Source organism: Mustelus asterias, chromosome 14 (assembly GCF_964213995.1).
Source record: "Mustelus asterias chromosome 14, sMusAst1.hap1.1, whole genome shotgun sequence".
NCBI classification, from domain to species: Eukaryota; Metazoa; Chordata; class Chondrichthyes; order Carcharhiniformes; family Triakidae; genus Mustelus; species Mustelus asterias.
Genome location: NC_135814.1, coordinates 92021703 through 92044607, shown reverse-complemented (window position 1 = coordinate 92044607; position 22905 = coordinate 92021703). Strand labels below are relative to the sequence as shown.

General features: G+C 43.8%; 1 protein-coding gene across 5 annotated transcripts in view; it reads left to right on the top strand.

The window, feature by feature from the left end:
- The window catches only part of LOC144503876 (receptor tyrosine-protein kinase erbB-4-like), a 1146325-nt gene that overhangs the window by 689078 nt on the left and 434342 nt on the right, over nt 1–22905 (top strand). For all 5 annotated transcript variants that reach the window (XM_078228891.1, XM_078228890.1, XM_078228889.1 and 2 more), the window contains exon 6: nt 19678–19796. In XM_078228891.1, the coding sequence (XP_078085017.1) occupies nt 19678–19796 (119 nt within the window). The remainder of the gene's footprint in view (nt 1–19677; nt 19797–22905) is intronic.

Genomic DNA, 22905 nt, shown 5'->3' with positions numbered 1-22905 from the left:
GGGGTCCTGCCGGAGCAGGGGGTCTTATACCTTGCCACCGGAGGCGGGACCCCACTGGAATGTGCCATGATAACTCTTATAACAGGTAAACACCCTAACCCAACAACATAGTACAACCCCCACAGTAACAACACCCTAGCCCAACAGTAACATAGTAACAAACCCCAGTGGTGAACCAACGATGGTTCACCACAATGAGTCTGGGAAAGGATGTGTAGATAGTTTGAGCCATGTTGAGATCAAAAAGGAGGAGGTATTGGGGTTTTTGAGAAACATTAAGGTAGACAAGTCCCGAGGGCCTGATGGGATATACCCCAAAATACTGAGAGAGGCAAGGGAGGAAATTGCTGGGGCCTTGAGAGAAATCTTTGTATCCTCACTGGCTACAGGGGAGGTCCCAGAGGATTGGAGAATAGCCAATGTTGTTCCTTTGTTGAAGAAGGGTAGCAAGAATAATCCAGGTAATTACAGGCCGGTGAGCCTTACATCAGTGGTAGGGAAATTATTGGAGAGGATTCGTCAAGACAGGATTTATTCCCACTTGGAAATAAGTGGACGTATTAGTGAGAGGCAACATGGTTTTGTGAAGGGGAGGTCGTGTCTCACGAACTTGATCAAGTTTTTTGAGGAAGTGACGAAGATGATTGATGAGGGTAGGGCAGTGGATGTTGTCTACATGGACTTCAGTAAGGCCTTTGACAAGGTCCCTCATGACAGACTGGTGCAGAAGGTCAAGTCGTATGGAATCAGAGGTGAGCTGGCAAGGTGGATACAGAACTGGCTCGGTCAAAGAAGACAGAGGGTAGCAGTGGAAGGGTGCGTTTCTGAATGGAGGACTGTGACAAGTGGTGTTCCACAGGGATCAGTACTGGGACCTTTGCTGTTTGTAATATATATAAATGATTTGGAGGAAAATGTAACTGGTTTGATTAGTACGTTTGCGGACGACACAGAGGTTGGTGAATTTGCGGATAGCGATGAGGACCATCAGAGGATACAGCAGGATATAGATCAGTTGGAGACTTGGGCGGAGAGATGGCAGATGGAGTTTAATCTGGGCAAATGTGAGGTAATGCATTTTGAAAGGTCTAATACAGATAGGAAATATCCAGTAAATGGCAGAACCTTTAAGAGTATTGATAGGTAAAGGGATCTGGGTGTACAGGTACACAGATCACTGAAAGTGAAAATGCAGGTGGAGAAGGTAGTCAAGAAGGCATACGGCATGCTTGCCTTCATCGGCCGGGGCATGGAGTTTAAAAATTGGCAAGTCATGTTGCAGCTTTATAGAACCTTAGTTAGGCCGCACCTGGAATATAGTGTTCAATTCTGGTCGCCACACTACCAGAGGGATGTGGAGGCTTTGGAGAGGGTACAGAAAAGATTTACCAGGATGTTGCCTTGTATGGAGGGCATTAGCTATGAGGAGAGGTTGGAGAAACTTGGTTTGTTCTCACTGGAACGATAGAGGTTGAGGGGTGACCTGATAGAAGTCTACAAGATTATGAGAGGCATGGACAGAGTGGATAGTCAGAAGCTTTTTCCCAGGGTGGAAGAGTCAATTACTAGGGGGCATAGGTTTAAGGTGCGAGGAGCAAGGTTTAATGGAGATGTATGAGGCAGAATTTTTACACAGAGAGTAGTAGGTGCCTGGAACTCGTTGCCGGGGGAGATAGTGAAAGCGGATATGGTAGTGACTTTTAAGGGGCGTCTTGACAAATACATGAATAGGATGGGAATAGAGGGATATGGTCCCCGGAAGGGTAGGGGGTTTTAGTTCAGTCAGGCAGCATGGTCAGTGCAGGCTTGGAGGGCTGAAGGGCCTGTTCCTGTGCTGTAATTTTCTTTGTTCTTTGTTCTCTTTGTTCCTTAACCTCCACCATCCCTGTGACCTTCTCAAATCTCTAGCTTCCTCTGATTCTGGCCTCTTCAACATCCCCAGTTTTCATTGCTGCACCATTGGTAGTCGTATATTTAGCTGCCTGGTTTGTAAATTCTGGAAACCCCTCTCTAAACCTCTCTGTCTGTCAACCAGTCTCTCCTCCTTTAAGATGTTCCTGAAAGTATCTCTTTAACTAAGCTTTTGGTCACGTGTCCTTGTACCTCCTTATGCGGCTCTGTATCAGTTTTCAGTTTGATTACACTCCTGTGAAGTGCCTTGGGATATTTCACGATGTTAAAGATACAATAGGATCATAGAATCCCTACAGTGTAAAGGGAGGCCATTCAGCCCATCGAAACCTTCACCGACAACAATTCCACCAAGTTACCCCATGTATTTACCCTGCTAGTTCCCCTGACACTAAAGGGCAATTAGCATGGCCAATCAACCTAACCCACACATCTTTAACAATAGAATTCTAAGCTGTTGATGTCACTAGCATCATCCTGTGTTATTTCAACCCCTATTTTACTACCAGTAAGAAGTTTTTTATGTGAAAGATGCAATACTTTTAGCACAGTGTGCCAGCTCAGCAGATCTCAGGCACATTTGTTATTTTTTTGTTTTAAATTAAAACCAGTAATATCAGGGAAGTAGAATAAAAACCACACCAGACTAATAGTTATAGATTTCAGTTACATTTTAAAAAAAATAAATTGTTACAACTGTGATTGAAAAGGCTCCTGTTCTGATGATATTCACGTTGTTGTGGCTGATTGTTATTTAACCAGTCAGTCAATGGAGCTAATTGCTAGTTCTACACCCAATGCCAAATCGTTGAAGCAAGGAAGGGATCAATGGGGAACAGTTTCACCATAAGGAAGCAGTTTGATTGAAACCTTTGTGCTCCTATGGTAATATGCATGTTCAGCAGATATATTGATTTTGATTATTTTTCATTCTGACCTTTATGCTTCCAGATATTTGAAAGTTTGTGCGCTTTAGATAGGGAATGGAAGGCACTGCTTTCCGACAAACCTGCTGTATATTATTCCAATGTTAATAAGTGCGCTGATATTTTACAAGATCAATTTTCCAGTAATGATAATAATGCAGAAAATGTGAACATTCAGATTCGGAAATGTCACTGATTGATCACTTCAGGCTGTTCTCTAAAGTCAAGGCCTCACACTTGAGCCTGAAAAGTAAGTTGTCACCTAGTGGGAGCAGAGTCAGAATTCTTTTCAGGTCTTAGTAACATCGGATTGGAGGACCTAGCTGAAATCCTCTTCGCCCTCCAAAGAATATAGTGAACAAATTCACACTGGAAAGGGGGCGAGGGGTCAGAGAACTCTTTGCTTATTGCTATCAACTACTGCTAGCAACCAAAGGAATGGAACTTGTAACTATTGAGAAGGATGCCTCATGATGGCCTATTAGGAGTCCCTCCTCCAAAATATGCTTTTGGCATAACCCTCAGATCGAAAGCATGTATCAAGAATTGTCCCTCCATATTCTCTATCTGTTCATTTCACCTGATGGAAAATAATGGGCCAAATGGGGTAAATTCCTGACATGCATTCCCAGCTGTCAGGCTTCTTGCTGAACTTGGGTTCATCAAATCTCCCTTCATTATAATATGGTGAAGACAAGAAAGGCTATGTGGTCCACCTTAATGCATTCATCTAGAACCAATCTACATTCTCCATCATAACACCTAACTCGTCACCATTACTCTGCCCAGCAAGTGTCCCATGTCTGATCAATCTTGGTGCAAAGAATCTCCCAGCATTTAGTTTCTGCTGGATTGACGTTTCTTCCCTTGTCCTAATCAAACAGTTTCACATGAGGAATTGTTCTGGATTTCCAATTGGTCCTCTTCATTACTTCTTGTTTGTTTGTTTGTTTGTAATATATATAAATGATCTGGAGGAAAATGTGGGTGGTCTGATTTGCAAGTTTGCAGATGACATGAAGATTGGTAGAGTTGCTGATAGTGCCAGGGATTATCAGAGGATAGAGATAGATTGGAGACTTGGGCATAGAAATGGCAGATGCAGTTTAATTCGGACAAATGCGAGATGATGCACTTTGGATGATCAAATTTAGGTGTGAATTATACTGTAAATGGCAGAACCCTTAGAAATATTAATATACAGGGGGATCGGGGTGTGCCAGCTCAGCAGATCTCAGGCACATTTGTTATTTTTTTGTTTTAAATTAAAACCAGTAATGTCAGGGAAATAGAATAAAAACCACACCAGACTAATAGTTATAGATTTCAGTTACATTAAAAAAAAAATTGTTACAACTGTGATTGAAAATGCTCCTGGTCTGATGATATTCACGTTGTTGTGGCTGATTGTTATTTAACCAGTCAGTTCTACACCCAATGCCAAATCGTTGAAGCAAGGAGTTGGATCAATGGGGAGCAGTTTCACCATAGGGAAGCAGTTTGATTGAAACCTTTGTGCTCCTATGGTAATATGCATGTTCAGCAGATATATTGATTTTGATTATTTTTCATTCTGACCTTTATGCTTCCAGATATTTGAAAGTTTGTGCACTTTAGATAGGGAATGGAAGGCACTGCTTCCATTCCATTGAAAAGTGGCAACAAGGGTGGCCAAGGTGATTAAGAAGGCACATGGAATGTTTGCCTTCATCAGCTGGGGCATTGAGTACAAGAGTTGACAAATCATGTTGCAGCTATATTAAACCTTGGTTCGGCCGCATTTGGAGTATTGTGTGTTGTTCTGGTCGCCACACTCCAGAAGGATGTGGAAACTTTGGAGAAAGTGAAAATAAGGTTCACTAGGATGTTGCCTGGTCTCGAGGGTGTTGACTACGAGGAGAGGTTGAATAAACTAGGATTGTTTTTCATTGGAAATTCAGAGGCTGACAGGAGACCTGATAGAGATCGATAAAATTATGAGAGGCGTAGACAGGGAGGATAGTCAGTGGCATTTTCCCAGGGTGGAAGTGTCAATTACAAGGGGATACAGGTTCAAGGGGAAAGTATAAGGGAGATGTGTGGGGGGAAATTTTTCACGCAGAGAGTGATGGGTGCCTGGAACGTGCTGCCAGAAGAGGTGGTGGAAGCAGGCACATTAGCAACATTTAAGAGGCATCTGGGTGGGTATATGAATAGGGAGGGAATAGAGGGTTCCGAATCGAGTCGGGGCAGCACGGTAATACAGTGGTTAGCACTGCTGCCTCACAGCACCAAGGACCCGGGTTCAAATCCCGGCTTGGGACACTGTCTGTGTGGAGCTTGCACGTTCTCCCCGTGTCTGCGTGGGTTTCCTCCGGGTACTCCGGTTTCCTCCCACAGTCCAAAGATGTGCGGGTTAGGTGGATTGGCCATGATAAATTGCCCCTCAGTATCAGGGGGACTAGCTAGGGTAAATGCATGGGGTATTGGAGATAGGGCCTGGGTCAATGCTGACTCGATGGGCCGAGTGGCCTTCTTCTACACTGTAGGATTCTATGATTCTATGAGTAAGGGCAGAGGGTTTTATTTTAGTTTAGTTAGGGCATCATGACCGGCACAGCTTGAAGGGCCGAAGTGCCTGTTCCTGTGCTTACTTTTCTTTGTTCTTTGTTCTTTGAAGGCCTGAGAAGTAGATGACCTGGCCCAGTAATCTGTACATGATGTTATCTTCAAATAACGAACCCACATTATTGTTTCGCCAATCTTTGTCATAGAATCCCTCCAACGCAGAAGGAGGCTGTTCAGCCCACTGCATCTGCATTGACACTGTGACACAGCATCTTCCCAGGCTCCAAACCCACAACCCCACAAATTTGCCTCACTATCCCCCTAACCTACACATCTTGGGACAGTATGGGGCAATTTACCATGATCAATCCACTTAACTGACACATTTGTGGACACTAAGTGGCAATTTAGCATGGCCAATTCACCTAACCCGCACATCTTTGGACAGTGGGAGAAAACCAGAGCAAGCGGAGGAAACCCGCGCAGGCACGGGTATAACATGCAAACTTCACACAGACATTCACCCAAGGCTGGAATCGAACCCTGATCCCTGGTGCTGTGAGGCAGCAGTGCGAACCACTGTGCCACCCCATGTGATTGGAAAGTTTGCGTTGAATGGAAGAGCATAACATGGTGAAGCATGGTTTTGAAAATTTGACTGAGCAGAATATAAACCACAACCCTTCCACATCCTGCAGAAGAACAATTGTTGTGAAAGCGAAAACACTATCAAGCATTGCCATTGTAATTCTGAAGCTCTGTAGGAATCCTGCGCACTGTACATTTGTTCTGGGATCTCATTCCAACCAGCAGGTGCAGATTCTGGTAAGAGTTTAATCAGTATAAATCTACCTGCTGTGAAGTTCAGGCAGGAACAGAAATGAAATAGTTGACTCTGAGAAGTCAAACTTTAAGTAGAACTCACAGATTGGAAAGGACGGCACAGTAGCACAGTGGTTAGCACTGCTGCTTCACAGCTCCAGGGACCTGGGTTCGATTCCCGGCTTGGGCTACTGTCTGTTTGGAGTTTGCACATTCTCCTCATGTCTGTGTGGGTTTTCTCCGGGTGCTCCGGTTTCCTCCCTCAGTCCAAAGATGTGTGGGTTAGGCTGATTGGCCATGCTAAAATTGCCCTTAGTGTCCTGAGATGCGTAGGTTAGAGGGATTAGTGGGTAAAATATGTAGGGGCATGGGGGTAGGGCCTGGGTGGGATTGTGGTCGGTGCAGACTCGATGGGCTGAATGGCCTGTTCTGTGCTGTAGGGTTTCTGTGATTTCTACTCCATTATTGCTTTTCACTGTCCCTGCACAAGGCCAGGGGAAGTTAAAATCTGCAGACTGGGCTGGCAAGAAGAATCCATCTAGTATCAGCTCCTACCAGCTAACAGAAGCCTGTGAAAAGTCTTTTTAGACTGTCTTATTTTAATTTTGGAGTCTGCAGTTCCCACTTGAGTTTAGAAATCACTATTTTATGGGTGGAGCTTCAGTAAACCCAGGAAAAAACAGAGTTCAACATTGCCATCAAGCAGTAACCTCTGACCAGCGAAGGCAGTGGCCAATAAAGGTACTGCAATTCAGAACTAAATTAACTTTCCAAGAGCTGTTAAAACAGCTTAACCAGCTGTCAATAGTTTCAGATAGTATTCAAAATCCTGCAAAAAGCTAAGAGATGACCACAACATTTCCAACACTCAACTGGAAGGCAATGCGTTTCATATTTACTTTGTTGCAACAATGCATAGAGTTGTGTTTTCTGGGCCTCAATATTTCTGAAACAGATAAACAAGCCACTAAAACCAACATTGCTATAGGCATTGAAAGCCTCCTCAGACTGAACATGTCAGGTCTGTCTGATGACCATCTTAAAACTCCAGATAAAATATGGCCAACAGTTGAAGATCAATTACGAGTGAAGCTCCCCTTCAGAATATATCATCTGGATCATGTCTTTTTGGCAAACAGGGGCAGGATTGTGAATTTACTGTGTCACAGCTATCTGACAGAATAATTCATCACGGGATAGCATCTACCGCATTAGGAGCGGAGGCGATGGCCTAGTGGTATTATCGCTAGACTATTAATCCAGAAACTCAGCTAATGTTCTGGGGACTCGAATCCCGCCATGGCAGGTGGTGGAATTTGAATTCAATAAAAAATATCGAGAATGAAGAATCTACTGATAACCATGAAACCATTGTCGATTGTCAGAAATAAACCCATCTGGTCCTTCAGGGAAGGAAATCTGTCATCCTTACCTGGTCTGGCCCACATGTTGGACTCGTCTAGCGTTAATACCACTAGGCCATCGCCTCCCCTTCCAAAGGGGTAGATGCTATCCCGTGATGAATTATTCTGTCAGATACCTGTTGGACTTTAACCTGGTGTTGTTCTCTTACCACATGTGACTCCTGAGCCACAGCAATGTGGTTGACTCTCAACTACTCTTCAAAGGCAAGTAGGGATGGACAATAAACGCTGGCCAGCCAGCGACGCCCGTGTCCCATGAATGAATAAAAAAAAAGAAGCATTCCAAAAAGAGATCTTGGACCAACCTATAGGTTACACAATGGAAGCAGTTCTACAAATTGGACACATGAACAAAACCATGCTATTGGGCAGACAGAGTCTAGAGGATATGCATCGTTCACCCACCATTGACACAATAGCTAATTTAGGAAAGAAGGGCTAGGGAGCCTTGGTGTTTCTCCTGTTTCCAGGTCCTTTCTTGGCTTTTTTACTCTGTGCCTCTACTTATAAAACCACAGCGTAATGCTGTGACAACCACAGCTTTGCCAGACAATTATACACACGTCGGTTATTGATATTACCAACCAGCTCCACTTCTTTGAACTTAGTCCTTTCAATATCTGGACAGTAAATTAAAAAAAGACTTGAACCCCTCAAGCACCACAACCAACAATCTCATGTACAAATGATTACAAATTACAAATTATTGGGGAGGTGATGGCCTTGTGTTATTATCACCAGATTATTACTCCAGGGACTCAGCTGGGGACTCGGGTTTGAATCCCGGCATGGCAGATGGTGGAATTTGAATTCAGTAAAAAAAAGTCTGGAATTAATCTACTGGTGACCATGAAACCATTGTTGATTGTCAGAAAAACCCATCTGGTTCACGAATGTCCTTTAGAAAAGGAAATCTGCCATTCTTACCCGGTCTGGCCTATGTGTGTCCCCAGACCCTCAGCAGTGTGGTTGACTCTCAACTGCCCTCTGAAATGGCCTAGCAAGACACTCAGTTCAAGGGCAACTAGTGATGGGCAATAAATGCTGGCCAGCCAGTGACAGCCTTATCCCATGAATGAATTTTTAAAAAATGAGTGCCTTGAACTAACAGTGACATAGGTGTGTAACTCCTGGTTTCATTTCCAAGTTTAAAAATGGCAAAACCTTCCAATAAATTAACACCAAACTATTCACCTGCAACCATGTGCTATTTCTATCCACTCAAGTGGACTTTGTTAACAGAAAAATTACACTCTGCATTGTGTGATAAATATTTTCTCATTTTAACTTAAGCCTAAGCACATCCAAATGCCTGCATTGAACATATAACAGGGGAACAAAGCACTGCCTGAAGTCTGAAATATAAACAGACAACGCTGGAAATACTCGGTAGGCCAGGCAGCATTTATGTCGTGAGAAACAGAGTTCACGCTTCAGGCCTGCAATCTGCACCTGCTCTGATGAAGAGTCACTGACCTCTGTTTTGCTCTACACTGATGCTGCCAAATATATTGAGCATTTCCAACACCTCCCAATTCTACTGGAGCAACTCCTTTTACCATCCCTCCAAAGTACAATCAGACTCCTTGAGAGCCTCCATTTCGCAAGAAGCCCAGCAGCAGTTGCCTGAGATCTGGTTTTCCATAGCGTTGAATATGATTTTCAAAAAAAAAAGTTAAGGGAACATGAACAACTTGCTTAACAAAAAGATTTCAAAGCAATAAATTGATAATTTCAAAAAAGCAATCAATTAATAAAAATGACCATTAAACAATGCAAGCAGCAGAGCTAACGAATAGTACATTTGCTACCTTTTCCCTTTAGAAGCAACGCAAGAAGGAGACAGAATCGGCCCAAAGGTCTAATCACCAGGGAGGGGAGAGAGGACTGAGACCAGGTTAGAGAGTTGGGTTCAACCAACACTGATCTTGTGTTGAGCTTTGGTGGCACACACTCTGAGCTCGCCTTTAAGGCCAACGCCTGCATGTAAGGACAGGAGTGCAGCCAAGAATTACCCAGAATGCACCCTGGCTGTCAAAACAAAGCAACCACACGGACTTGGGCTCTTGTCCCAAGACACTAGGATCGCAAGCACTGACCTTGGATTTACTTCATTCTCTGGCCCTGGCATGTCGACAGATTTTTGAGGAGGGTAGTTGTGTGTCAGCACTGAGCATCCTCCTGTGTCTGTACACGTGTGTGTGTGCATGCATGCATGCGTGTTCACTGCTAGTTTCAGGGTTCTCTCTCACACACACGCACTCACTCTCACACTCAGTTTCACACACACTCACTCACCCTTTGCAGCTTTAGTGAAAGAGCTCAAATTTCTCATGCTTCTCTTCCTTGGTCTGCCTCCTCATCCTTCAGTGGTGAACCTACAGTGCACATTTCATGTTTTCATTATTTATTATTTTCATATCCTTTCGAGTTGAGGGCGCACAAAACTGCACAGTAATCCCAAGTATGGTCCTGTAAAATTCCAATATAACCACCTTTCTTTTGTACTCTGTCCTTGTGGGCATATCAAGGATTCATTTATCAATTTTATGGCTGTGTACTTTGTGCTCCATCTGTTTAAGGACCTGTATATCTGCACAATAAGATTCCGCTGCTCCATTTAACATCTCACATATTTGAAATTTGTATTTCCTTTCCCTATTCCTCTTCCAAAATCTATCACTTCACATTTTTCGACATTGAACTGTATCTGCCCAACCTCTGATCTTTACTATATCCTACTAGTCTGCCCTGCTATGGTCTTTCACAGCCTCACTCACCCCAGGCCCAGGAGATTTGGATATTAATATCGCTGAGGAGGACTTTGGAACAATTATGAAGATGGCAAGACGTGCTTCCTCTTGGCCCCATCGAACTCTGCAGCTGCTATGGGCCTTACTGTTCCTGTAACCGTCCTTCTCCCGATTTCCTGTGCCTATTTTGCCATCTTGACTCCTGTAATCCTTTCATGGATCGCAGCCATGCAGAAGGGTAAGGTGCAGCCAAGAATGGATAACATCACCCTGAATGCACGCTGGCTGTCAAACCAACAGCCACACGGACTCAGGCTCTTGCTCCAGAGCAATAGGATTTCAAGTGCTGGAACTTGTCTCAGAGCGGAAGTCCATCACCACCTGTGTGGGAGCACATTGAGGTGTGAGGCAGCCACTTGAGAGAGGAGGTTGCACGTTCTCCCCGTGTCTGCGTGGGTTTCCTCTCACAGTCCAAAGATGTGCGGGTTAGGTGCATTGATCATGCTAAATTGCCCCTTAGTGTCCCGGGATGCATAGGTTAGAGGGATTAGTGAGGTAAATATGTGGGACTACGGGAATAGGGCCTGCATGGGATTGTTGTCTGTACACGCTCAATGGGCCAAAGGGCCTCCTTCTGCACTGTAGGGTTTCTATTATTTCTATGGATGGTGACCAAAGATGGGTCCTTGCACACCATAGGTCTGCAATCACTGGACTTGTGATGTCCACAATGTAAAATATCTAGGGTGACCAGGGTGAGTTTTTGGAGTGACATTTGAGTATAATGGATTCCAGGAATGGAATCTCTGAGCTGTTGTACACGGTGAGCTTGGCACTGCTTGGTTGAATCTTCACTTGCCACTCCTGTGGCTACACACATTTCAAGTGAATGAAGTGGAAGGGTATTTGCATCTGCATGGTAACCAGGTTTGCAAATAGGTCATGCTAACTCGGCATCTCTGGGGCATAGAACCAGGATGTGGCAAAGGCCTCTGTTGGTCACTATTGTGTAAATACATTATTTGATGTTCACCTTGCTGAATGTCTACTCATTTCGTGTGGCTATGGTCCGGTCATCCTCATGATTTGACCGTGTAGCTTGGCTGGACATTTTGCAGCTCTTGCCTTGACATTGTTTGGTACTGACCCTTGGTTGGAATGTTGCATTTCTCCAGCTTTTGGTTGTGGATTCTCATGATGTTGAACCGCTTGTTCGGGCCTTTGCTTTATGCACTGGTGCTTCCAGAGTGCTCTGATGTCACATGCCTTGCAGTTATCATGAAAGGCTGGGCAATTTATGGGTGTATGAATGGGACTGCACCACTCTCACTGATTACTTGGCCTGCCGGCAAGGCCTGGAAGAGAGGCACAGTGCATATCACAGGATCTGTGCCTTCAGAGGGCCCAGGCTCGGGCATCCGGAGGAAACCCACGCAGACACGGGGAGAACGTGCAAACTCCACACAGGCAATGACCCAAGCCAGGAATCGAATCTAGGTCCCTGGAGCAGTGAGGCAGCATTGCTAACCTCTGTGCTACTATGCCACCCCATGGCAACATGAAGACCATGACGAGAAGCACAGACCACAAGGAGCACCATCGGAATTGCAGTGCAGATCAAGGGCAAACAGGTCGATAGGGACAATTGGAACCAAATATGGACACTCATTCCGAATGTTCAAACCTCGTCAAACAAATGTGGACAAACTCCCCAATCATTACTCGCCCATATTCCTGGAAGCACCTGATGCATTACTTGAAAAACAGGGAACTAAAAGATGCCCATGAGTGACATGCGGGTAATGAACTACCCAACCTGAACATAGAACAGGAAGTTCAAGTACAACTATCCAATTGATGGCACATGGAATCCAGCAGAAATTGTCAGCATATTCCCAGAACCAAAATTGTATCACAAACAACAAATGGCATTAGAGCGCAACAAAACAGATGCCAAATCAGAACAATAATCCAACCAGGAACACTGAATAATCCTATTGCAAGCAGAACACGGTCTGAGACACAACACAAACAAAGCAACCCTCACCAGCATGTTGACAATGTATAGCAGCTTCTAGCACAGATCAACTTAACTAAGTCTGCTTGGATAAGCAAATTCCCAATACTTTTCAGAGACTTGTAAATGTATTGCTCTTGTATAATGGTTTATTCAGCCACTCTATTATTTTCTTTGACATTTTGTAAATAGTTTGCTTCTTTAAAAATAAAGTTTTAGCTCGAAAAAAAAGGAAAGTTATGATGTGAGTTACAAGTATCTTTAAGGGAGCTTGTTTTAAACTGCTGTTACTCACTATTAACATGACAGACATAGAAGACATCGCCATAGAAGATAGGAGCAGGAGGAGGCCATTTGGCCTTCGAGCCTGCTCCGCCATTCATTACAATCATGGCTGATCGTCCAACTCAATAACCTAATCCTGCTTTCTCCCCATAACCTTCGATCTCATTCACCCCAAGTGCTATATCTAGCCGCCTCTTGAATACATTCAATGTTTTGGCATCAACTACTTCAAGTGGTAATGAATTCCACAGGCTCACCACTCTTTGGGTGAAGAAATCTCTCCTCATCTCCGTCCTAAATGGTCTACCCCGAATCTTCAGACTGTGACCCCTGGTTCTGGACTCCCTCACCATAGGGAACCGATTCCCGGTTTGGGTCACTGTCTGTGTGGAGTTTGCACATTCTCCTCATGTCTGCGTGGATTTCCTCCGGGTGCTCCGGTTTTCTTCCACAGTCCAAAGATGTGCGGGATAGGTTGATTGGCCATGCTAAAATTGCCCCTTCGTGTCCTGAGATGTGTAGGTTAGAGGGGTTAGTGGGTAAAATATATGGGGGTAGGGCCTGGGTGGGATTGTGGTCGGTGCAGACTCGATGGGCCGAATGGCCTCTTTCTGTACTGTACTGTTTCTAACTATAACATCCTCCCTGCATCTACCCTGCCTAGCCCTGTTAGAATTTTATAAGTCTCTATGAGATCCCCCCTCATTCACCTGAACTCCAGTGAAAACAATCCTAACGTAGTCAGTCTCTCAGGATGTGATACATTGGTCCGTGACTTGTAGTCATTTTACAAGCAGCAGCAATAGGAGTCAAATGTACTATATATAGCCTCCTAGTTAACTTTATCTGTATATAGTCTTATTTTCAAATAAGACTATATACAGATATTGTTTCACCAGTCCTTGTTATGTTGAATAGGAAATAATTTTTGCACCTTATCCAGTGTTTCTGTATCCTTTTTTATAATATGGTGACCAGAACTGTGCGCAGTACTCCAAATGAGTTCACAATTCCAACTTGCTGGAGATGAAACCTGGTACTTTGACTGGTTTCTGATCGGTTACCTTGCGTGGAATGTATATCCTTTTATTCTTTACCCTTTTACTTACCAAATAATTTATTACCTTCTTATTCTTCCTACCAAAATTCACTATCTGATACTTATCTATATTGTCGGCATACATCTAAATGCACACGTGCAAATTTAAGTGTATTTTGAGCTAGTAGGGTAAGTAAAGGGGAACCGATAGATGGAGTATACTTAGATTTTCAACAAGCTTTTGAGGAGATACCACACATAAAGTTAATTTACAAGATAAGGGATTAGTTGGGGTTAATATATCAGCATGGATGAAGGCTTGGTTGATTGATAGGAAGCAGAAAGTAGGCTGTAACTGATGGAGCACCACAAGAATCAGTGCTGGTGCCTCAGCTATTTGTAATCTACATTAATGACTTAGACAAAGAGACTGAGTAAGGCATCTAAGTTTGTTGATGATACAAAGCTAGGTGTAAGCAAAAAGGCTGCCAAAACAATGTGGACAATTTAAATAGAGTCATAGAGGTTTACAGCATGGAAACAGGCCCTTCGTCCCAATTTGTCCATGCCGCCCTGTTTTTTTAAACCCCTAAGCTAGTCCCAATTGCCCGCATTTGGCCCATATCCCTCGATATCCATCTTACCCATGTAACTGTCTAAACGCTTTTTAAAAGACAAAATTGTACCCACCTCTACTATTACCTCTGGCAGCTTGTTCCAGACACTCATGACCCTCAGTGTGAAAAAATTGCTCCTCTGGACCCTTTTGTATCTCTCCCTTCTCATTTTAAACCTATGCCCTCTCACTTTAGACTCCCCTCCCTTTGGGAAAAGATATTGACTATCTAGCTGATCTATGCCCCTCATTATTTTATAGACCTCTATAAGATCACCCCTCAGTCTTCTACGCTCCAAAGAAAAAAGTCCCAGTCTATCCAGCCTCTCCTTATAACTCAAACCATTAGGTCCTGGTAGCATCCTAATAAATCTCTTCTGCAGTCTTTCTAGTTTAATAATATCCTTTTGATAACAGGGTGATCAGAATTGTACACAGTATTCCAAGTGTGGCCTTACCAATGTCTTGTACAACTTCAACAAGACATCCCAACTCCTGTATTCAGTGTTCTGACCAATGAAACCAAGCATGCTGAATGCCTTCTTCACCACTCTGTCCACCTGTAACTCCACTTTCAAGGAGCTATGAACCTGTACCCCGAGATCTCTTTGTTCTGTAACTCTCCCCAACGCCCTACCATTAACTGAGTAAGTCCTGCCCTGGTTCAGTCTACCAAAATGCTTCACCTCACATTTATCTAAATTAAACTCCATCTGCCATTGGTCAACCCACTGGCCCAATTGATCAAGATCCCCACTGCCCTCATCTACCTTCTTGGTTACCCCTCATTCAAAAACTCATTCAAATGTGTGAGACATGATTTTCCACTCACAAAGCCATGTTGACTGTTCCTAATCAGTCCTTGCGTCTCTAAATGCCTTTAGATCCTGTCTCTCAAAATACCTTCCAACAATTTACCCACCACAGATGTGAGGCTCACCGGCCTGTAGTTCCCAGGATTTTCCCTGCAGCCCTTTTTAATCAAAGGCACAACATTTGCCACCCTCCAATCTTCAGGCACCTCACCTGTGACTATCGATGATTCAAATATCTCTGCTAGGGGACCCGCAATTTCCTCCCTAGCCGCCCACAATGTCCTGGGATACACTTCATCAGGTCCCGGGGATTTATCTACCTTGATGCGCTTTAAGACTTCCAACACCTCCTTCTCTGTAATATGTACACTCCTCAAGACATCACTATTTATTTCCCCAAGTTCTCTAAGATCCATGCTTTTCACAACAGTAAATACTGATGAGAAATATTCATTTAGGATCTCACCCATCTCTTGTGGATCTGCACGTAGATGACCTTGTTGATCCTTAAGAGGCCCTACTCTCTCCAACTACATTCAGCAGCGACTGCTGGAGCAAGGTGGGCTAGACCGACCAAAAACAGTGGCGCTCGCTGAATCTTTAGATGTGGCCTCCCGTAGCCTCGAGGCTTACGCACCCGACCACGCGGTTGCATCGTGGGCATCATGGCTGCTGCCACCCAGTATCTCAGAGGGCCGCAGACTTACGCCACACCACGCCCCACCAACGACTCAACTGCTGCGGCTGCTGCAGGTCCGAAGTGTTATTTTTGCGGCCTGGGGAAGCACCCCCGACGACGCTGCCCGGCTTGGGAGGTGTTCTGCTCTGGGTACGGGAAGAAAGGCCACTATGCTAAAATCTGCAGGGCAAAGTCGTCCTTGAAGCCAAACAGGGCCGCGTGCGACCCGAGGGAGCCGCCATTTCAGACGCCATCGGGCCGCATGTGAGTCAAGGGAGCTGCCATTTTGGTCGCCATCGGCTGCGTGTGAGTCAAGGGAGCCGCCATTTTGGACACGATTGGCCGCGTGTGAGTCAAGGGAGCCGCCATTTTGGACGCCATCGGCCGCGTGTGAGACAAGGGAGCCACCATTTTGGACGCCAGTAACTGCGGTCGTCCACCCTCCAGGATCCACGGTGGCAGCTGTCCAGCTAGATCAATCCCGTCCAGATCAACTCGCCAGGTCCATAATGGACATCCAGGTAAATGGCCACGTGGGAAATTGTTTGTTCGACTGCGGGAGTACGGAGAGTTTCATCCATCCCAATACGGTGAGCCGCTACGCCCTTTCTGTGCGGCCAGTTAAATAAACCATTTCCTTGGCCTCAAAGTCTCGCTCGGCGGATGTCCTCGGGTACTGTGTGGTGACCCTTATGGTTCTGGGGACCGAGTATGAAAATTTCAAGCTCGTGGTGCTGCCACACCTCTGCGCTCCCGTACTCCTGGGGCTCGATTTCCTGACCTATCTCAGGAGTGTCATGTTGCAGTATAACGGGCCTCTTCCCCCGCTCTCCGTCTGCAACCCACAGTTCCTAGACTGCCCACCGCGCACCACTTGCAGCCTCTCGACCCTTCAAGTCACTCCTCCCTCACTATTCGAACACCTCACCCCCGAGTGTAAGCCTATTGCCACCAAGAGCAGATGGTACAGTGCGGGGGACAGGACCTTCATTAGGTCCGAGGTCCAGCGGCTCCCCTGAAGGAAGGGATCATTGAGGCTAGTACTAGCCCCTGGAGGGCACAAGTGGTGGTGGTCAAAACTGGGGAGAAACACCGTATGGTCATCGATTACAGTCAGACTATCAATTGGTACACGCAGCTGGACGCGTATTCCCTTCCGCGCATATCCGACATGGCCAATCAGATTGCGCAATACCGGGTGTTCTCCATTATTGACCTTAAATCGGCTTACCACCAGCTCCCCATCCGCCCGGAGGACCGCAAATATACTGCTTTCAAGGCGGATGGCCACCTCTATCACTTCCTTAGGGTCCCCTTTGGCGTCACCAATGGGATCTCGGTTTTCCAGCGTGAGATGGACCGAATGGTGGACCAGAACGGGCTGCAGGCCACCTTCCCGTACCTGGATAACGCCACCATCAGCGGCCATGATCAGCAGGACCACAACGCAAACCTCAATAAATTCCTTCACATGGCCGCTCTCCTTAACCTGACCTACAATAAGGATAAGTGTGTCTTCCGCACTCACCGCCTCGCCATCCTGGGGTATGTAGTGGAGAACGGGGTCATCGGCCCCGATCCTGACCGCATGCGCCCCCTACTGGAACTGTCGGGAGAGGCCCGCTTGGCCTTCAACTGTATCAAAGCGGACATCGCAAAGGCCACGATGCACGCTGTGGATGAGTCAATCCCCTTCCGGGGGAGAGCGATGCGTTTGACTTCGCCCTGGCCGCCACCCTTTCTGGTTATCTTTATTGAGAAATGATTGGGTTAAATCTTACACCACCACTGACTTACATTTCACACCAAACACTTAGCAAACTATTCCTGACTTCTAGTCTCTCAGTAAGAAGTTTAACAACACCAGGTTAAAGTCCAATAGGTTTATTTGGTAGCAAAAGCCACACAAGCTTTCGGAGCCCCAAGCCCCTTCTTCAGGTGAGTGGGAATTCTGTTCACAAACAGGGCATATAAAGACACAAACTCAATTTACATGAATAATGGTTGGAATGCAAATACTTACAACTAATCAAGTCTTTAAGATACAAACAATGTGCGTGGAGAGAGCATCAAGACAGGCTAAAAAGATGTGTATTGGCTCCAGACAGGACAGCCAGTGAAACTCTGCAGGTCCAGGCAACTGTGGGGGTTACAAATAGTGTGACATGAACCCAATATCCCGGTTGAGGCCGTCCTCATGTGTGCGGAACTTGGCTATCAGTTTCTGCTCAGCGACTCTGCGCCGTCGTGAGTTGTGAAGGCCGCCTTGGAGAACGCTTACCCGAATATCAGAGGCCGAATGCCCGTGACCGCTGAAGTGCTCCCCAACAGGAAGAGAACAGTCTTGCCTGGTGATTGTGAGCCAACAGTGTAGACCACCTTGCCACCCTCTGATGAATCATCACAGAAAGAAATCGCGAAAGAAATGTCTGGCTCTCGAGCAGATTAGCAAGATTTTCACACATGCACACATGCATATACATGCAAGCTTATGCACACAAACTTTGTAAAAACTGAATAGAGTGAAGCTCAGTTTACAGAATGAAAAAATACCAATATCTCAGTTCACTCTCTGTATTAAGTGAATGGAAGAAGATGTCTGTAATAGTGAAATTACTGCCCATTATAATGAAAATTGGAGTATTAATCCTCCATTACCGGTGGCACAAAAGAGAAGGATACACAGTATGGATCAGTGGTAACTGATAGAACTAAAGTGCCCAATCTCTGCCTGCATCCTCACAGCGATCCTCTTAATAATGCTTTTAGCAGCTTCCACTCCATCTCAGTCTCAGGATTACAGTGCTTTTCTGAAAAGTATAAAGTCAGGTCCCAGGTCAGGCTCACAACTCAGAGAAGCAGAAGATTCTCCTCTTCCTTTAGATTAGAGAGTCCCTGAATCAATATTGAACATGGCAATTTCTAGGCGAGCTGGCCATTTACTGTAAGTGAACTTGAACTAACTGCTTCTTCCATAATATCAAACTGTCAATCAGCAGCATTCAGTTAGTTGCCTAATCCTGTTAGGATGTTTTGACATGAAGGTATACTGGGTCTCAGTATATTAAATATATATATATAATATATGAGTATACTGTTTGCCATTTTGTCATTTTACTTACATGATTGGACTTTGCATCGAGACAGAGGTGTACACAGATCTCAGATTAGACTGGCATATTCACTATGCTAAATATTTGAACCATCTGTAGGTGCATGGTATAACTTATTTACTGCAAAACTACATTTGAGGACCCAAAGAGTTTCATCCACTTTTCCCTGCCAATCCCCTTCACACAAGCTCTCTTTCGTCAGAATGCTTATCTCTCAAAGATCAGACATATGAATTGTGAACTATTTCCAAGGTATGGCTTTACTTAGAGGTAAACAAATTGTGCTTGTGCTGTGGATTTGGGTCCAAACAACCAAATCAACAGTTGTTTGAAGGCATGCACACGTGATGAATATGTTTAGACACGGTACAGGAGCAGGAGTCACTCTCCTGAAAGCTCCATCATCACTTTCAGTCATGGTTCGATCTTAATGTTCAACTCTTACTCATGAGAAAGAGTTTGAAGAGAAACTATTTTGCCAGTTTGTACATTAACTAAGTGAGGTAAACATTAATTGAAAATATTAGTTTCTCTCTCACTAAAACATACTTGACAAAAATGTCTTTGTGTATGGTGGAATTATTCCCTGAGTAATTTGCTTGTGCAAAGTGTGCCTATAATTTAACAGCATAAAATGGATCTCAAACTGTTGGACAGTTCTTCTCTTGAAAGGGAAGGACAACAATGATGTGCCTCCACTTTGGAGTTACATGCGCTGTTTTCTTTGCAGTCACGAAGACGGTGTGCGCACAGCAGTGTGACGAGCGATGCTTCAGCCCATTTGTTAGCGACTGCTGCCATCGGGAATGTGCGGGCGGCTGCTCGGGGCCAAAGGACACCGATTGCTTTGTATGTGACTGCAAGTAACATGGAACAACTTCAAATTTATTACAGTATCATTAACCAGTTTCAGATTCATTACAGCGACATCAACTGAATTCAACTATGACCCAATCAAATTCATTACAGCAACACTGACCCATTTCCAGTCTATTACAATAACACTGACACAATTCAAATTCATTACAGCAACATCGACTCAATTCAAATCCCTCATAGTAACACTGTGCCAATTCAGATTCATTACAGTAACACAGACCCAGTTCAAATTCGCTACAGCAACATTGACTGAATTCAAATTCATTACGTAACACTGACCGAATTCAAGTTCATTACAGTAATTCTGACCCAGTCAAATTCATTACAGCAACACTGACTCAATTGAAATTTGCTACAGTAACACTGACCCAATTCAAATCCATTACAGTAATGCTGACCCAATCTATTACAGTAACACTGATCCAATTCAAACTCATTACAGTAACACTGACCCAATTCAAATCCATTACAGTAACACTGACCCAATTCAAATCTATTATAGTAACACTGACCCAATTCAAATCCATTACAGTAACACTGACCCAATTCAAATCCACTGCAGTAACACTGACCCAATTCAAACTCATTACAGTAACACTGACCCAATTCAAACTCATTACAGTAACACTGGTCCAATTCAAATCCATTACAGTAACACTGATCCAATTCAAATCCATTACAGTAATACTGACTCAATTCAAACTCATTACAGTAACACTGACCAATTCAAATCCATTACAGTAACACTGACACAATTCAAACTCATTACAGTAACACTGACCCAGTTCAAACTCATTACAGTAACACTGACCCAATTCAAATCCATTACAGTAACACTGACTCAATTCAAATCCATTACAGTAACACTGATCCAATTCAAATCCATTACAGTAATACTGACCCAATTCAAATCCATTACAGTAACACTGACACAATTCAAACTCATTACAGTAACACTGACCCAGTTCAAACTCATTACAGTAACACTGACCCAATTCAAATCCATTACAGTAACACTGACTCAATTCAAATCCATTACAGTAACACTGATCCAATTCAAATCCACTACAGTAATACTGACCCAATTCAAACTCATTAGAGTAACACTGACCAAATTATAATCCATTACAGTAACACTGACCCAATTCAAACTCATTACAGTAACACTGACCAATTCAAATCCATTACAGTAACACTGACACAATTCAAACTCATTACAGTAACACTGACCCAGTTCAAACTCATTACAGTAACACTGGTCCAATTCAAATCCATTACAGTAACACTGATCCAATTCAAATCCATTACAGTAACACTGACCCAATTCAAACTCATTACAGTAATACTGACCCAATTCAAATCCATTACAGTAACACTGACACAATTCAAACTCATTACAGTAACACTGACCCAGTTCAAACTCATTACAGTAACACTGACCCAATTCAAATCCATTACAGTAACACTGACTCAATTCAAATCCATTACAGTAACACTGATCCAATTCAAATCCACTACAGTAATACTGACCCAATTCAAACTCATTAGAGTAACACTGACCAAATTATAATCCATTACAGTAACACTGACCCAATTCAAACTCATTACAGTAACACTGACCCAAGTCAAATCCATTACAGTAACACTGACACAATTCAAACTCATTACAGTAATACTGACCCAATTCAAATCCATTACAGTAACACTGACACAATTCAAACTCATTACAGTAACACTGAGCCAGTTCAAACTCATTACAGTAACACTGACCCAATTCAAATCCATTACAGTAACACAGACCAAATTAAAATCCATTACAGTAACACTGACCCAATTCAAATCCATTACAGTAACACTGACTCAATTCAAATCCATTACAGTAGCACTGACCCAATTCAAACTCATTACAGTAACACTGACCCAATTCAAATCCACTGCAGTAACACTGACCCAATTCAAACTCATTACAGTAACACTGGTCCAATTCAAATCCATTACGGTAACACTGATCCAATTCAAATCCATTACAGTAATACTGACTCAATTCAAACTCATTACAGTAACACTGACCAATTCAAATCCATTACAGTAACACTGACCCAATTCAAACTCATTACAGTAACACTGACCAAATTCAAATCCATTACAGTAACACTGACCCAATTAAAACTCATTACAGTAACACTGACCCAATTCAAATCCATTACAGTAACACTGACCCAATTCAAACTCATTATAGTAACATTGATCCAATTCAAGTTCGTCACAGTAACATTGATCTATTTCAAGTCCATTACAGTATCACTGAACCATTGCCTTTGGGTCTCTGTGTCAACAACAATAAAAGTACAAGCATTCTTATAAATGTTTCTTAAAACTGTCACAACTCCAGACATGAGCTTTACTGCGTTAGATGAGGAATTGATAAATAATCTGAGACAAGGAAATGTGCATTTGCTTTAAAGAGCTTGTAGCATCGCATCGTGATGCAGTGCCTCTTTGTGCTTTAATGTGGTAATTAAATAGAGAAGGGTTCATTTTCATCTGGGTTGTTTCTATTGCAATAAATTCACGATCTACATCCATAGTCCATCTAACGTTTTATGAAAGGCACTAAAAGATTTGTGATGTCTGCTGTAGTACAGGCTTTTTGCCTGAAGCCATAACAGTAGTGGCATTGTCAGAATTTCCCTGCCCAATAACTTCCTAGTGAAGCAATAGTTGTCTTTAAGCTAACTTTTAATGACTGATTGTCTGGTGTGTAATGCTCGATAATGTACTTTTAGAAGTTTACACTAAAAGTCTCCTGACAGAGATACCTTAGGTTAGAGAATGTTTTCTTTGGCTATGTTGTTTTGACATATAGCACTACTTAATAAAGAGAAACATAGACCTTGCCTAGTTAGTTCACAGTAGCAAATAGGAGCGGTGCAGTGGCACAGTGATTAACTCTGCTGCCTCACAGCGCCAGGGACCCAGGTTCAGTTCCGGCGTTGGGACGGTGTGGAGATTGCATGTTCTCCCTGTGCCTGCATGAGTTTCCTCCGGGTGCTTCAGTTTCCTCCCACAGCCCAAAGTT